The following is a 16,188-nucleotide window of genomic DNA, read 5'->3' as shown; positions in this document are numbered from 1 at the left end:
TCCACGCGGAAAGACAGATGCGAGTTAAGATGTGCAGCAAAGTGTGTCTTTTGAATGTCCAGCAGCACATGTCATTTTTCTTTCTTTCTTTTTTTTTCTTTTCTTGTAAAAAAAGACGCGTGCTACACAAAGAGACTCACCAAGCAGCACGTGCTCAACAGGCCGATGATGTCAGGGCTGCCTGCAACAAAGAACGACGCTTGGGATTCGGCAAGCTTCTATTTCAGAATTTTGGGGCTGAGTGCCAATTGAAAAAAAATCCATAATAATAATAATAATAATTAGCGAATATTTTTTTTTTTTTTAAATAAAGGTGCAACCTGAATATTTTTCTTCTCTCATTGTGTGCACCAGTAACACTTTAAACTGTGAGAATCATGGTGCTATAAAAAGACTTTCTATGTCATTTTTTATTGCTTTAGATCCATTTGAAGAGCCCCATAGAGGCCCTTAAACCCCACAATTATGTGGCCTGCCACATTGACCCATTTCAAGTAAATAAAAACAAACAAAAAAACAATAAAATGAAAAACAATCATATTTGGATTCTATCATTAGTTAATCCATTTGTATATATGTTAAATATTACATTTAGTGTTTTTGTAACCACTGATTACATTTGCAGTTTAACGGCGAGATGTTTATTTTTGCGCAGTCAGCACTTTTTGGCATTGTTCCATTGAATCTGGCTGCAATGTTTTGTTCCACACACAAATGTGCAATAGCATCAAGCGGACGGATCTTGATGACACTCGGCATTTAATGCAAAAAGAAAACTGCTTCAAGCGATGGAATATGAAAAAAATAAATCATTAAATTTGACAAAAAAATCTCAATTATTCTAAAAACTCACAATAAATAATAAAAAAAAAAAATAATGACACTTGTGGAAAAACATACTCCAAAAAAAATGTGCAATAGCATCAAGCGGACAGATCTTGATGACACTCGGCATTTAATGCAAAAAGAAAACTGCTTCAAGCGATGGAATATGAAAAAAATAAATCATTAAATTTGACAAAAAAATCTAAATCATTCTAAAAACTCACAATAAATAATAAAAAAAATTATAATAATGACACTTGTAGAAAAACATCCTCCAAAAAAATGTTTTGTTTGTCCACACTGGCTGGCGCTGATGTTGCTGTCATGTGGGAATATGAGTCAGGGTGGATGACTTCATTGCTTTTTGCAGCTATTAGGTCACTGCCACCTCGAGCCCCCCCCCCGCCCACACACACACACACACACACACACACACACACACACACACACACACACACACACACACACACACACACACACACACACACACACACCACTCCCCTCATCCAATCCTCTTCCCTCCCTCCATTGCCCCCAATCAAAGTGAGGATGATGAAGGCTCCTCACCTCAACGCTTGCTTCCAGGATGCTGATGACCTCATCCGGGTGACATCACCGACAACAAACACATGCGCCCACACACACACTGTAACACATTTAGACGTAATGTAACCATGTCAAATAACGTTACAAAAATACTATTTTTCAATGTGGATTTTTCAGGTATGTAGGCTGCTTGAATGTTTTTCCGAATACTTTTACTCCCTACATTTACCACTGCATTATTCAATATAATGATAAGAAAACACCCTACAAGTCTAAAATACAAGAAATACACGTATATAAAATAATTAATAAAAATCGATATGACAACATTTTGTTTAAAGTTATTGTGTTAATGAAGATTAGTGAATGCACTTGTTACTTAAATTCCAATTGGATATTCTTGATGCGGAATAATTTGTGCATTTATTCCACATCCATAATATATTTTTTAAAAAAAAACGCGGAAACGTCCTCGCATAAATACTGCACCTGTTCCCCGCCCCCAAATTACGTCCGCCAGGTGGCACTGTGCAATTAAGCAAAGCAAGCGAGCAGGCCTACTCCCCCGACACTCACTCACACACACACGCACACAAACTCTTTGCGTGTGTTTTCAGATTTGCAGCCAGTGTGCACTAACGCAGCTTCTTTTTCTTGCCTGGATTTAACACGTGGATTTTTGTTTTTTTTCTCAGGCGTGTCTGCTAATTCCTGTGATGTGACAGTGTTGTGTCCATTGCGGCTGGCGTTGCTCTTATTGGATGCGTGGACGTAAAACACGCGTGGAAAGAACGCCAGATTGCAAAACGAGCCTGAGGAAGATTCGAGAAAAGTCAGGTAAGATTCCCGCTTTGGAACGTAGAGGGACTATTCCGTGTTTGCTATTGCTATAAATTACGACGTTGTTATGTTTGGTGACGTCATGAACTCTGCGACCCTTTCATGAGAAAGCACATACTGGAGTTGGATTCCTCACCCGCCGCTAGATAGCGCTATGTGACTTTTTAACAGGACTGTGAGTTGTGTTAACACCGGCAGAGGGCGCTACAGAGGCACCTGCAATTCACAATAAAATGAAAAAGGGCGTCAATAAGATGACTGAATGAATGTAATGAGATAAAAATAGTGTAATGTCAAAATTAAACGCCAAAAATACAAATTAAATGCAAAGAAAAAAATCTAAAGGTCACTAAATAAAGTAAACTAAAATAATTTCATAAAATGTATATAAGAAAAAGAAGCTAGATAAACATTATCTAAATGAACCAGTAAATGAATTTTATTAGAAATAAAACATTCACAAAAATAACTCATAACACTAAAACAAATATAAAATAACATTTACTTGAAATTGAAATATGTGAGCTATGCATTAACAATTAGAATTGTATTTAATCCCATTAATTTATGTCAAAACTGGACCCATGTCGTTTTCTTTTTGTGCAGGTTGTGATGTCAATCATCATTTTCATTGAGACGTCAGCCGTCAAACCCAATGTACACATTGAGTGTTTACATTGTCTCACCTTCCTCCCTCAGGTGAAACAATGCGCGCTCAAAAATTTCCTTTTGATTCATATTTTTGCCCATTAATACCAGAACGTGATTGTAAACCCCCATAAAGCATCCGAACCAATATTAAGGACTTTTTTTATCGGCCCCACCCAGGAAGGGAAAATGACATTGCAATGATAACAACACGTCACTCTGCTTGCGTGTTGACTATTGTATGTGCGTTTTGCGTTGCTATTATAACAAGACTTCGCTAGAAAGACATACATTTGGTTTGACTCATTCACATGTTACTTAGATGAGAATGTAGTTTTTTTTTTTACACCTCTGACAATCTCTCTCGGTTCAGAATGTCATAACCCTATTTTGATTAAGGATTAAAAAATATAAGTTTTCAAATGCAGGGAGTTAAAGTCATTACAAAAATAAATACTCAAAATGTACAGCATAGCCATTATTAGTACAATAGAATATTTGTACTTTATTAGCTCCCACCAGGGATGTTCATTGCTGTACTTTTATTCCCAGCGCCTTTGTTTGAAAAAGAAGTGGGAAGTCAGGTTTCTAAACTGGAGCGGGAGGCGCTGGCTCATTAAACTTTTTTTTCTCTCTCTACGCTTCTACAAGCACACATTTACATTTTAGTCTGACATTCCTCTGTGAGTGTGTGTGTGTGTTGTGAGTCAAAGTCGACAGACACACCTTTGGTGTTGTGCGTGTGCCCGCTTGGAATGTTGCAGGCCCGACCCGCGTTTGCATCTCGCCTCGTCTGATGTGTTACATCACAGTCGCTTGACACATCCATGCTCTTATTCGAGCTTTCAACTAGAAAGTAGGCAGGAGAGCTGCACTTTCTAACAGTTTACTTTAGGAACGGAGCAGTTGCGAAATGTCCATTTGCCACGTGGGCCTAACAAAAAAAAAAAGAAAAAAAGCCAGAAATTGTACAGGGAGTCAATCATTTTGGTTTGAAGCAACATTTTGGGTGTTTGATGTTCATCTAAGAGTCCAGACTGTTGTGTAATTCAGTAGAACTTCCATGGAAAGCCTAAGGGGGGGGAAAGGAGGCGAAGAAGGAGGAGGTTGTTTAAAATTGTGACTGCTCCTTTCCACTAGGCCTGCCACCACCAGACCAAACCAGGACGCACCATCCTAGTCCATATTTAAGCACACGCGCAGACGTGTAAGCAAGTTCTTGTATCCTCTCCATCTCCATGGTTCCATTAACTCCACCCAGAGAGCACGCATATAAAAGTCTCTTCATTGAGACATTTGAAGAGTTCGCCCGTGAATTTCTGGATCGATCATTGGAATATCATAGATGACCGGATTTTTTTTTCATCCTTTGTTTCCGGATTCAGTGGATCACCAGAAGCTCATACTCAAGGATTCTGTAAAGAGGATGTCCTTAAAGAAGTGAGGATTCTTTTTTTTAGATCGATAACAACAGAAGCATGTGTACTTAATGTTGTGGCCAGTGTTTATAGTTATATTCAATTGAATGCATTAATATACTTTATAATGTACTGCATGTCACACAAATATTTATTTTGTATTTGTTACATAGGCAGATTTATTTTTAGCTGAATTATTTTGTGGTACAAAAACATAAAAGGGGCCCTAATAAAGATCCCTGTGGGACACCGTAACGATCTATACCGTATCATCATCCAAAGCGTTATGCATCGTACGTTTAGCATTAAGTTAGAAAATGTTCATTAGACCATTTGGATATTTAGGTGTGTTTGGTTGCTCTGTGTATCACACATTTTCCACCTGTCCCAGGTGGGTCCCCCCCACGGTAAAGTGGGTCATTTGCAGACTTTCAATAGGGGGCGGCTAAGTGTCACGACGTCTGCTGAGATGTCTGACTGCGTGCAGTGTGCTATCTGGGTGAGCGCAGATAAAGCGCAACAGCTGCACAACTATACACACACACACACACAGTCTCGCCTGACTCCTCCTAGTTGCCTCCCTCCGTCCCACCCTGCTTTCCTACAAGCCGGAAAGCAGTCTAGTTTTCCAGGCGTAGACTCACACACGCATACACACACATAGAAGTATGCACGCACACACACTCGCATAACCAGTAAGCGAGCACTCTTCTTCTTCTTTTTCTCCTCCTCCTCGACACACACACACGTCGAGCAATCTTCTGCCCACATTTGCAGCTCTGAAGAGGTAAGGTTTAAAATTCTCTGTCTTTTCCTTCCTTTTAGTTTGGAGTGTTCACGTGGCCCGGGAGAGGTCAGGAACAACTTTTAGGCGGGGAGGAAAGCCAAAAAAAAAAAAAAAAGGATCATTGGTGAAGTAGGCGCCGGTTAAAAGCTCCCCACATGTGTGAAGAGTGTAAATGAGCACTTTGATATGATTTGATGTATTAATGAGCACTTTTACACTTTGAGAGAGCTCCTGACTTTGCTGCTCATGTGGGCGTGTGCGTGCACATGTCAGTGTGGGCTGCGTGGGTGGTAAAAGTTTGCCAGCCCACATAGGAGCCCCTCCGAATGGACTTTTCCCGGCACTGAGTGTCCCGGTGCGAAATGGTGATTGCTCTGATGTGAGTGTGCCAGAAGCTGGTCAAAAGTATGATCAGATTTATTTGAAATATTGTTTTAATGATAAAAAAATGTATATTTAAAATAAAAAATAGCATATTGTGACAGTAAAATTTCACGTAATGAGTTTAGAACTGATTTAGCATTTAAACAATCGTATGCACATGTGAGGTCAGGTATTTTTTTTTGTCCTCTCAGGGTTGCCATCCTCACGTTCTACTGTAGTATCTGTGACTTTTGAGCGTGTACGCCTTTAAAAGGCGGGACTTGGATTGGTGAGTGACGTGGGTTTCGACAAATTAAAAGTGTACAGCTAGATAGCTGAATGAATTTGAATGAATTCAAATGAACTAAAAATGGTAGTACCTTTTAGTAAAACAACTAACTCGATGTACATTTGACATTTAAAATGCCCTTTGTCCTGGAAATGTATGACTTGTCCAAGAAAAACAATCATGATGGTTTAGTTTGCCTGCTAGCAGATGATGCTAATATTTAAATATCCAGTAGCCTACAGTACGTCTGCTCTTTTGATTAGAAGCTGCCATTTCCATCATTTTGCTTTCACATTGCTCCCAGGCGACTCTTAATATGTGTGCCGTGCTGAGTGTTTATTTACAAAGACGGTCAACACTCTGGCAACTCAATTACCTGGCCCACCTCTCCATTAAATAAAATAAATTGGTCAAATGTTTGACCAGGCCTGGTTGGGAGTCTCATGCAGATGGATGCTTGTTCTGGTGGGAATGAGTCAGGAAATGCGTCCAGCCTTCCTCGCTAACATAATAGAGGTTGTAAAATGTAAGAATAACAGGCACGTATAATTGAATTGGATCTGGAGGCCCGTGGAAAGTTTTTACGACCACTAAAAAAAGAAAAAAAAAACATTTTTAATGTCAGTGTAACAATGGTTCATACATGTCGTCCCGCAGTGACCATCCCGATCCGAATCCCTCGCCGCCATCGCCATGGAAACGTCAAGCCAGAGACGCAGCGCGCGCGGCGCCAGCTCGCCGACACGAATCACTCGCCTGCAGGAGAAAGAAGACCTGTGCAACCTCAACGACCGTCTGGCCGTCTACATCGACAAGGTGCGCTCGTTGGAGACCGAGAACGCGGGACTGCGTCTGCGCATCACCGAATCCGAGTCGCTGGTCAGCCGAGACCTCAGCGGCATCAAGGCGGCCTACGAGGCGGAGTTGGCCGACGCCCGCAAGACTTTGGACCAGGTGGCCAGGGAACGGGCTCGTCTGCAGCTGGAGCTGGGCAAGGTCAAAGAAGATTACAAGGAGCTCAAAGCCAGGTAAGAAACCATGCACTTGTTCTTGAACATTTTGTGGGAGGTCTCAAAATCACACCCCAAAAAGTCTCGTTCATTTCAGGGAGGATCTTCTCATGATAGACACATTTGGGAAAGAGGTTAAAACCTTTACCCCAACTATGGAATAATCATTAGTCTGATGGAGATCTGGAGACCTGTCAGGAGCGTGCAGGATGTCGTCAAATGAATGTCTCCCGCGGGTGACTTTGTACCGGATTGTTGTGCAGGATGCCACAGGTAGCGCTGGCATCTTAGGAATGTCTTTGAGTAGTTCAAGCACAAGTGAAAGGAGGGTGGGTGGGTGGGCCGAGGTCCAAAAGGGAAACTGCTGCTAATTATAGCACACTGAAGTGTTTTTCTGTGTGATTTTATAAGCAGCTTTGTATTTCTAGTGGGTGGTCGCTTTCGAGGCAAAACGATCATAATCGGTGTCGGTCTTGTGATTACGAGATGGGCACTTGTGACCTGGAATCACCCCATGTGTCAGCCCACAAGGCCTTGGGCTGCTTTGTGTTGAGGTTGTCATGGCGACCGGGAAACCTTGGACTTCCCCCATGTGATTGAGCAGTGACTCACCAGAGACACTGATTGGTTTACGTTTTGGAATGAGTGACTTTGTGGATGAATTGGAAAGTGTGTGAAGGAGTTAATGGAGTACTACTGAAGAGAAAACATACAGCACCGCCCCCCCCCTCCCTCAGGCAGAAGCTCACGTTACTGGTGCCAACGGTTCCTCATTCAATGTATGGAAATAAGGAAGGAGAGGAGTGCTGATGAGACTCAATGATATCCCAAAAAATGGTCACCTTTTTCGATTGCCTTTTGATTTGATCAACAAATTAAGTATTCATGATTTTTTCTTTAAATATTTAAATAATTTCTTTTAAATTTTTATTCTTTCATTATTTAAATAATGTATTTATTTAAATTAAAAAAAAAACAGTTCATGTAATATTACATTGTTTTATCCATGACTTATTTTAGAAACTTTGCTTCAAATACTTTTTATTTGGAAGGCATTACGTTTTTGAAAGGTCCTGTCATGATTGTGGACTATAACATTGATTGGCCTCCGCCCCGCTTGTAAATAAGAGTCCGGGTAAACATCTCGTCAGCGTCATTGACGCTTATCAATTGGCATTTACCAAGAAGGGTTTACCTGCTGTTAACTGATCGTTGGTTTTAGGGTGCGGCTTTAGGGTGTGAACACCATTTGTGAACATGTCATGGCTGGACAAGCTTCAGTCTGAAGAGTTTAACAACAAAGGAATAGTTCACAAAGTTATGGTGGTGCACATTTATTTCGTAGCTCTTCTGGACATACTGTAAATTGGGAGAAAAAAAATCTTGAACCCATTGAACATGTTTGATCATTTCTCAGAGAGCGTGAGGCCTGCGTTAATTGTCTTCTTGTTCCTATTAAAGCGAACAGTAAGGCATTGTTGTCTACTGTGCAAATGTATGGCAGATGTTGCCAATAGACTTTTTCTTTTTTCTTTTTTTTTTTTTAGACGTAGGATAAATGAGGAGATTCGACGCCACAACTTGGTGACGAGTGAAGTTCTTGGCAGGATAGTTTATATTGCGGGTGTGTGTATATGTGCTTAAAAGAGTTTATAGAAGTTTCCATGGAGGTTTGGAGTCAGCTCAGCCCTCTCTGTGAGTCACCGTAAATTATTGTAAGATGGCGGATAAATGTTCCCAGTAGGCCGTGGGTCAAAAGCTGGTGCGTTTCCACTCGGTGTGGCTTCTTATGTAACATGGAATAGCGTTTTAATTTGAACCAAATGTATTTTTTTTACTGCTTGGACCTCTGGTAGATTTGTTTCTATTTACTAACCTGCATGAGAAAGTGTATACTAATTGCATTTAAAAGAAAGATCATCTAATTCCACCTTAGTCGGACAATGGCAGGAAAGCCTCGTAAAAACAACAAAACATTTCCCGTGTTGGTGAATTCAGTTCAGTCTAATGAACATCTTAGATGTGTGATATGAAAACTAAAACGAGATTGTGGCGATAATGAATGTGAAAAACTAGTCAGAACTTGTGACTCATCCTCCACCAAATCGTTGCAAAACGACACGGGACTGGCACAATGGGGGCCTCGTATTACACACGCACACACACACACACACACACACACACACACACACTGAGCGACAGTGTTTGCCAAGTTCTAGTGTTTGCATACAAATGCTGAAGTTGAGTTTCTCGTGGCGACGAACCAAACAAAAGGCGTCGCACCGCCTCTTTTCTCAACGACGAGCTTTTCTTCGACACCTCCTTTTTCTTTTTTTTTTTTTCAGCCGCTATCCCCTGGGTAGCTCACCCTCTACCCACTGGGCTTCCCCCTCCATCACAGCTTGTCAAGCATATGACGTGCAGTGGTTGTTTGAAACTGGAAACTGCAACGCTCATCATGAGCACATTTTGCATACACAATGCTGCACATTGTCCTCCACACACAAGCCGTGGTCATGTGACTGACTGCCTTCCCCGTCAGAGGCCCAAGTAGACATGAGCTGTTATTGTTCCAAAGAGTTGATAGAAATGTGGGGGAAAAAAAACTTTTGGTTCTATGTTTAGATGGTACCCCCATTGGAAAAATCCCACACGCACATGCGCACATGTTGACCAGATGTGAGTGTGAGTGAGATGAATAGCTTGTGACGCTTCCATCCAATTGCAGCGTGGCCCTGGTGGGCAGCTGCTCACAACCAAAATGGCGCCAACAAGACGGACGGCTCTGTGGTCCAGCTGTCCAAGCATGAGGTGGCGGCTGGTTGGCCGTCTTGTCGCAAATGGTCGCTTCCATTAAAATACAAACAGTGAGGCAAGACAAGCGGGCTCTGTAGATTTATAGTTATTCAAATGGTTCCGTTATTGTTTCTATAATTGTCATAAATTTTACTTTTTTTTTTTTTTTTTTTTTTTGACAAATTTGCTGATTTTCTTTTCTCCATTTTATTATCGTGGTGTAGAAAATGACCATTTTCAGGTTGCATCCTGCTGAGGTCAGGGTTGCCCTGGCAACACCAAAGCAAACTTGGTCGAAGCGTGCGGGCAAAGGGGAAAGCAGGAAGTTCTTTTTTTTTTTTTCGACTGGTGGCGAGCGTCATTTGTGGCTGGCGCGGTGGACAAAGATAGCAAGGCTGCCTCTGAGTCATCGCTGAGACTGGGAAAAGAGCCAACACATTCCTCCTCCTCACATTTCTCATCTTTTATTCTTTCTACCATCCAAACGGTGTCACACGGGCTAAAATCTTCAGCCGCCTCCAAAAATGAGCTTTCGAGCTGCACATCTTGGCCATATGGCAAATGACTTCCTCGAGCGTTTAAAAAAATGCTAAATACAGCGAGTAGCTTTGCAGCCATTTTGTCAGTAGTAGCGTACATCAGCAAACACATTAAAACAACCAAGCTGTGGTAGCATTTAGCATATCATTTAAAAGCTTAGCGTCATTAGCTCCTAGCCACGTCGGCACTGTTTATTAAAGCCACACTAAGTCACGGTAATAAGATACAATGAACAATTTCCCCTCGGAGCAAATGGAATTACAGAGAGCTTGTTTCCGTGTTCTTTCCTGCTAACAGTGTGCACACATGCTGGAAACATGAATTCTCCTCACCGAGGAGTTTTATGGCCACTTACTGTCTAATTTAAGGCTAATTGCAGCGTGTTGATGGCGATGTGTTTAAAAAAATTTGCTCTGTGATTTCGGTCATGCGGTGTAAAGCAAGCACATGATTTGGAGTAGAAAAAAAAGACATTAGTTACAGTGGCGACCTCAGGCACTTTTTGCACATTAGAAGTCAAAAATAGAATCAGATTTGGAATATTTTGGGGTCTTTTCTTTGCATAGTCGCTACCAGCTGTACAGGGTTCGGTTATAATGAAATGAAACATTTGAAAATTGTAACATTATTATAAGCAGCAACCATAACATAGAGTAACATCCACGTGTGACATAATCATCTTGATGTGTTGGGCAGGAACACCAAGAAGGAGTCTGACCTGGACGCAGCTCTGGTCCGCCTCCGGGACCTGGAGGCTCTGCTTAACTCCAAAGATGCTGCCCTGAATACATCCCTCGGGGAGAAGCGCACCCTGGAGATCGAGATCAAGGATCTCAAGGCTCAGATTGCCAAGGTAAAGACAAAAACAAAATTTGGGCACATCACACATTTTATGTTCTATGAGCGGTGGTGGATGCTGAATGAAGATAAAGTGGCTCGATTGCTCCACCTAGTGGCTCGTTTCACGAATGACTCTTGTTTTTAAATCTTGCGGTTCCCCCTCAGTTGGACGGTGCCCTGGCAGACGCCCGTCGTCAGCTTCAAGACGAGATGCTTCGTCGCGTGGATGCTGAGAACCGCTTGCAGACAGTGAAAGAAGAGCTGGAGTTCCAGAAGAACCTCTACAATGAGGTGCCAGCTTCTGCATAATTATCCGCCAGCTTGCCGTTGACGCAATGTGTGACCAATCGACATTTCCTGTCGCAGGAAATCCGCGAGTCCAAGCGTCGTCATGAGTCTCGCTTGGTGGAGATCGACAGCGGGCGGCAGATGGAGTTTGAGAGTAAACTGGCGGAGGCTTTGACCGACCTGAGGGCTCAACATGAGGAGCAGGTGGCACTGTACAAAGCTGAACTGGAGAAGACTTATAACTCCAAGGTAAACTGCACCACGACGCCACCTACTGTCCAAGCTTTTACGAAATGATTTCAATATGATCCCACACGATGACAGTCGCTAACCGAAGTGGTCCATTTTTGTCAGTTGGAGAATGCCCGGCAGTCGGCCGACCGAAACAGTCACATGGTTGGCGCCGCGCACGAAGAGCTCCAGCAGACGCGCATTCGTGTCGAGGGTTTGTCAGCTCAGCTCAGCCAGCTGCAGAAACAGGTTTGCAAGATATTTTTTATTATTTAAAAAAAAGTTAAAGTACACCACTTTTGATCATTTGAATCCCTGGCTAGCTGTCCCAGAGCGAGTCGAAGGTGCGCGAGCTGGAGGAGATGCTGAGCCGGGAGCGTGACGTGATGCGGCGTAGAATGGAAGACAAGGATCGCGAAATGGCCAACATGCAAGCGCGCCTGCAGCAGCAACTGGACGAGTACCAGGAGCTCCTCGACATCAAACTCACTCTGGACATGGAGATCTACGCCTACAGGAAGCTGTTGGAGGGCGAGGAGGAGAGGTGACGACACGTCTGCCGATTGCAAACGCACCGATTTGCTCGGAACAAAACAAAAGTGACTCCGCCCCCTCCTTCAGGTTGCAGCTGTCGCCCAGCCCTCAGACGGGCCGAGTGTCTGTGACGCGTACCTCGGGCTCGTCCCACAGCCACAGCCGCCTGCTTCACGCCACGCCCGCCGTCGCCTCCAGCAGCCGCACGTCCTCCGGCGTCTCCAAGAAACGCCGTCTCAACGACAACGACAGCGACACGTCCAGCGTGGCGGCGGCCGGCGGCACCGTCACCAAGACGCGCATCGTCCAGCAAGCCGCAGCCAGCGGCCGCGTCACCGTGGACGAGGTGGACCAGGACGGGAAGTTTGTGAGGCTTAGCAACAAAAGCGACGAGGTGAGCGGCGAGCCTTGAAGCCCAACTTCACAAAGATTTTAGGAGTACCATGCTAACCAGCAACCTCCCCCGACAGGACCAATCGCTGGCCGGCTGGCAGTTGAAGAGACAGGTCGGCGACGGCGACGCCATTGTCTACAAGTTCCCTCACAAGTACACTCTGAAAGCTGGAGCCGCGGTCACCGTAAGTTCAATGACTAAAACAACAAAAAAAGGCAGATTGTTGTTTCCAAGTGTGAGCCTTAACTTTTTTTGCACAGGTTTGGGCCGCGTCGGGCGGCGGAACCCACGCCCCCCCGTCAGATCTGGTGTGGAAGAGTCAGGACTCCTGGGGCACCGGCGACATCCTGCAGACCGTTCTCATCAGTGCTGCTGGAGAGGTGAGTCGTTAGCTAGTTAGGGTTTTAAGGCTAGAAAGACTTTTGTCTTCATCACCACCAGGAAATGGCCAGCAGAAAAGTGACCCGCACCCTCTTCCAGGAGGATGAAGACGACATGGTAACATCTTTCTCCTCCGCTTCTTCAAAACGGTGAAGTTGAATGTGCAACTGTGAGCGCGTTCTGCCGCCCCCCGCAGGGAGCACACAGCACTAGCGGCGAGAACGAGTACAACCTCCGCAGCCGCACGGTCATCTGCGACTCGTGCGGCCAGACGTCGGACCGCGGACACGGAAGCCACGGTGGCGGCGGGCCCGAAGGCCTCGTGGGACATTCCTTTTTTGTGGCCGACAACCTGCCCAGACAGGTAACACTCGCTTATTATGAAATCCAGGTGAACATCTTTATTCTCATGCAATTCCAATTTTTTTTTTTTCTCTCATAAAAGGTATTCTCTGGCATTTTATTGGCATTTCACTATTTTATCGCTTTTCTCGTGATGACACAAAAATGAGTTTAAAAATTTTTTTTAAAGGGGAATTTAATCAAACCTTTACATATTTCAATTTTCTCTACCCATCTGAAAATTGACATTTCATATTTTAGTTAGTTATCTATTTTTGTGTGTGCAAAATGTTTTGATGTTTGCTCTTTGTCCTTCCAGAGTCGCGTCAAGCCTGAGAACTGCGTGCTCATGTGAAAGCAGACTTGCCACTGCCTCCACTTGCGCAATCATTAGTCATCGCAGGGATGTATTTTTTTCTTCTTCATTACCATCCTTTTTTTTTTTGTATCTATCAACTTTTCTGCTGCTTAGAAGGTTGCTTGAAGGTCACAGGAGCTTGCTTGCTGATGTATCCACTTCCTGCACGTGCGCTTACGCTAATGCTAATACACGCGTCACTCGGTTCACATTTCATGCTGTCAAATGTCAACGCGCACAGATGGTAAACCCCATTTAAACCGTCCGTTTGTCCCACGTTGCGGTTCATAACTTTGTTAGTCGAATAAACATTTTTGTTTTATTCAATGAACTCGTGCCAACTGTGGCTAATGATACATGTGCGGACATAAATATACTTTCATAAGAAAGTCAAGCCAATGAGGCTCGTTTGACCTTTTAGCTTCTGACGACTCAGTCATGATTACAAACAAACAAATAATTTTTCTTATATTTTGTATTTATAATTGCGCCTGAGATGAACAGTTTCATCATTTTGCAAAGAGTCACTTTTTTCAATTCCCCAGCCTGACTATTTTCACCAAATCTTGGTGATTTTCGGTCCTTGTGCCACACGTGAGCATTTATAGTTGTTGCTCAATCATGGATCATTCTGGCATATGACTTGATGCTTTTTTGCTGGCTTTTTTAAAACACCTTTTCATGCAATTTTTTTTTTGCATTGATGGAATATTATGTACTGTATACGAGCAGCTTGTCAGCCAAAGAAAGCATAGCCAAGCGGTTATTGGAAAATACTTGATGGCTTTATTTTTCCGTTGCTTTTCTGGTGATATTTTGTTGTCCAAAAGTGCCTTCAAGTTCTCTCCAAAGATTTCTATTTAACAGTTGTTGTGTAACAAATGCTGTCAATTCAAACATTTTGGATGAGTTGGAAATCTGCCAAAGGAAGTGCTCGCTGTTTGGAGATATCATGTCTGTCTTCAAAGCCATATTGGTCAATATTGGATTATTTTTGTGCTTCTTTTCCAAATAAACATGTGAAAATATGACAATGCTGTTGTTTCTTCATGAATATATATTTTTTTTAATTACAAATGTACAACAAACTTATGGTTACATCTCAAAATATGTGCACAAGAAATGAAGAGTCACATAAATGTGTTGGCGTGCTTGTAGATTCCGTCGCATTTCAATGCAGTTTTTGTCTTACCTTCTGTATTTTGACCCATTTTTTGCAGCAATTTTTATGTAATTTTCATTTCTCAGAACTATAATCTTATAAGCATGATCAAGATCTCACTATTATAAATTGTTTTAAAATGTCATTATATGAGACATTCTAGCATTACAAAATGATGCCACTCATTTATTACTTTCAATTTTTTTTTTTTTTTTTTTTTTACAAATACACACAAAGATAACAAATGGTTACGTCCAGAAATAAATGACCACATGTACAGAAAAAGAAAAAAAAAAACAAGCGCCCTCCAGAGTATGAGTGGCATCTATAAAGCTTTTTACATTGGATTCAGAGAAGTCCAGACAGTCCAGAGAAATTATTTAAAAAAACAAAAAAAAACGGTTTGGGGGCTTGGCAATACTACAACAGCTTTGTGCTGGGAAGAAGTGATGTACATTCCAGTTCTTTTAAGTGAACTGAATCTTTTAAATCGGTTCACTCAAAAGATTTGTTCAAAAGAATCGTTCACCTAATCGTTCGCTACACTTTATTTATTCATTAATTTTTTTTCTACCTCGTGTAGTGTACCTATTGAAGTGTCCATGAGGTGTACCTAATCACAGGCCACTTCATTAGGGAAAAAGCCTAAATGAAAGTGAAAAGTGCCACACCCGCCCTCACCCCCACTTTCTGATTGGGTGATTGATCGGTGACGTCACTCGGACACTCCATTAGGTACACCGCCATTTTCAGGTGTACCTAATCACAGGCCAATTCATTAGGGAAAAATCATGGTCACAGTTTAAATGAAAGTGAAAAGTGCCACACCCAAACAACCCCCCACTTTCTGATTGGCTGGTTGATCTGTGACGTCACACGGACACAGGTGTATCTAATTACAGGTAATTAGGGAAAAAGTTTAAGTGAAAGTGAAAAGTGCCACACCAACCCTCACCCCCACTTTCTGATTGGCTGGTTGATCTGTGACGTCATTCAGACACTCTATTAGGCACACCGCCATTTTCAGGTGTACCTAATCACGGGCCACTTCATTAGGGAAAAATCATGGTCAAAATTTAAATGAAAGTGAAAAGTGCCACACCCAAACAACCCCCCACTTTCTGATTGGCTGGTTGATCTGTGACGTCACTCGGACACTCCATTAGGTACACCTTCATTTTCAGGTGTACCTAATCACAGGCCACTTCATTAGGGAAAAATCATGGTCAAAGCTTAAATGAAAGTGAAAAGTGCCACACCCAAACAACCCCCCACTTTCTGATTGGCTGGTTGATCTGTGACGTCACTCGGACACTCCATTAGGTACACCGCCATTTTCAGGTGTACCTAATCACAAGCCACTTCATTAGGGAAAAATCATGGTCAAAATTTAAATGAAAGTGAAAAGTGCCACACCCAAACAACCCCCCACTTTCTGATTGGCTGGTTGATCTGTGACGTCACTCGGACACTCCATTAGGTACACCGCCATTTTCAGGTGTACCTAATCACAGGCCACTTCATTAGGGAAAAATCATGGTCAAAGCTTAAATGAAAGTGAAAAGTGCCACACCCAAACAACCCCCCACTTTCTGA

At 42.7% G+C, this 16,188-nt stretch overlaps 1 protein-coding gene across 3 annotated transcripts; it reads left to right on the top strand.

The window, feature by feature from the left end:
• Window positions 1-1,871: 1,871 nt before the first annotated feature.
• Window positions 1,872-14,458, top strand: lmna (lamin A). Of its 3 annotated transcripts, XM_085918511.1 has the most exons (14): window positions 1,872-2,208; window positions 2,818-2,910; window positions 6,374-6,744; window positions 10,759-10,915; window positions 11,068-11,193; window positions 11,269-11,439; window positions 11,545-11,670; window positions 11,745-11,965; window positions 12,043-12,349; window positions 12,426-12,533; window positions 12,610-12,729; window positions 12,791-12,847; window positions 12,927-13,094; window positions 13,392-14,458. In XM_085918511.1, exons 3-14 carry the CDS (start codon window positions 6,410-6,412, stop codon window positions 13,425-13,427), a joined length of 1,932 nt encoding a protein of 643 aa, XP_085774637.1. In that variant the 5' UTR covers window positions 1,872-2,208; window positions 2,818-2,910; window positions 6,374-6,409; the 3' UTR covers window positions 13,428-14,458. The 3 variants fall into 3 exon arrangements, with proteins under 3 accessions (XP_085774637.1, XP_085774635.1, XP_085774636.1); XM_085918509.1 differs by lacking the exon at window positions 2,818-2,910; XM_085918510.1 differs by lacking the exons at window positions 1,872-2,208; window positions 2,818-2,910 and adding an exon at window positions 4,849-5,064.
• Window positions 14,459-16,188: the final 1,730 nt, after the last annotated feature.

The sequence above is a fragment of the Syngnathus leptorhynchus genome, chromosome 8 (genome assembly GCF_054491065.1).
Source record: "Syngnathus leptorhynchus isolate UIUO chromosome 8, UIUO_Slep, whole genome shotgun sequence".
Classification (NCBI taxonomy): domain Eukaryota; kingdom Metazoa; phylum Chordata; class Actinopteri; order Syngnathiformes; family Syngnathidae; genus Syngnathus; species Syngnathus leptorhynchus.
This window is presented reverse-complemented; position numbering and strand designations above follow the sequence as displayed.

Excerpts from the sequence above, each read along its gene's own strand:
- lmna (XM_085918509.1), top strand. The coding sequence starts at position 6,410 with ATGGAAACGTCAAGCCAGAGACGCAGCGCGCGCGGCGCCAGCTCGCCG. Across the intron at positions 6,745-10,758 it reads TACAAGGAGCTCAAAGCCAG|GAACACCAAGAAGGAGTCTG; the intron begins GTAAGAAACCAT and ends TGTGTTGGGCAG. Across the intron at positions 12,350-12,425 it reads TTAGCAACAAAAGCGACGAG|GACCAATCGCTGGCCGGCTG; the intron begins GTGAGCGGCGAG and ends CTCCCCCGACAG.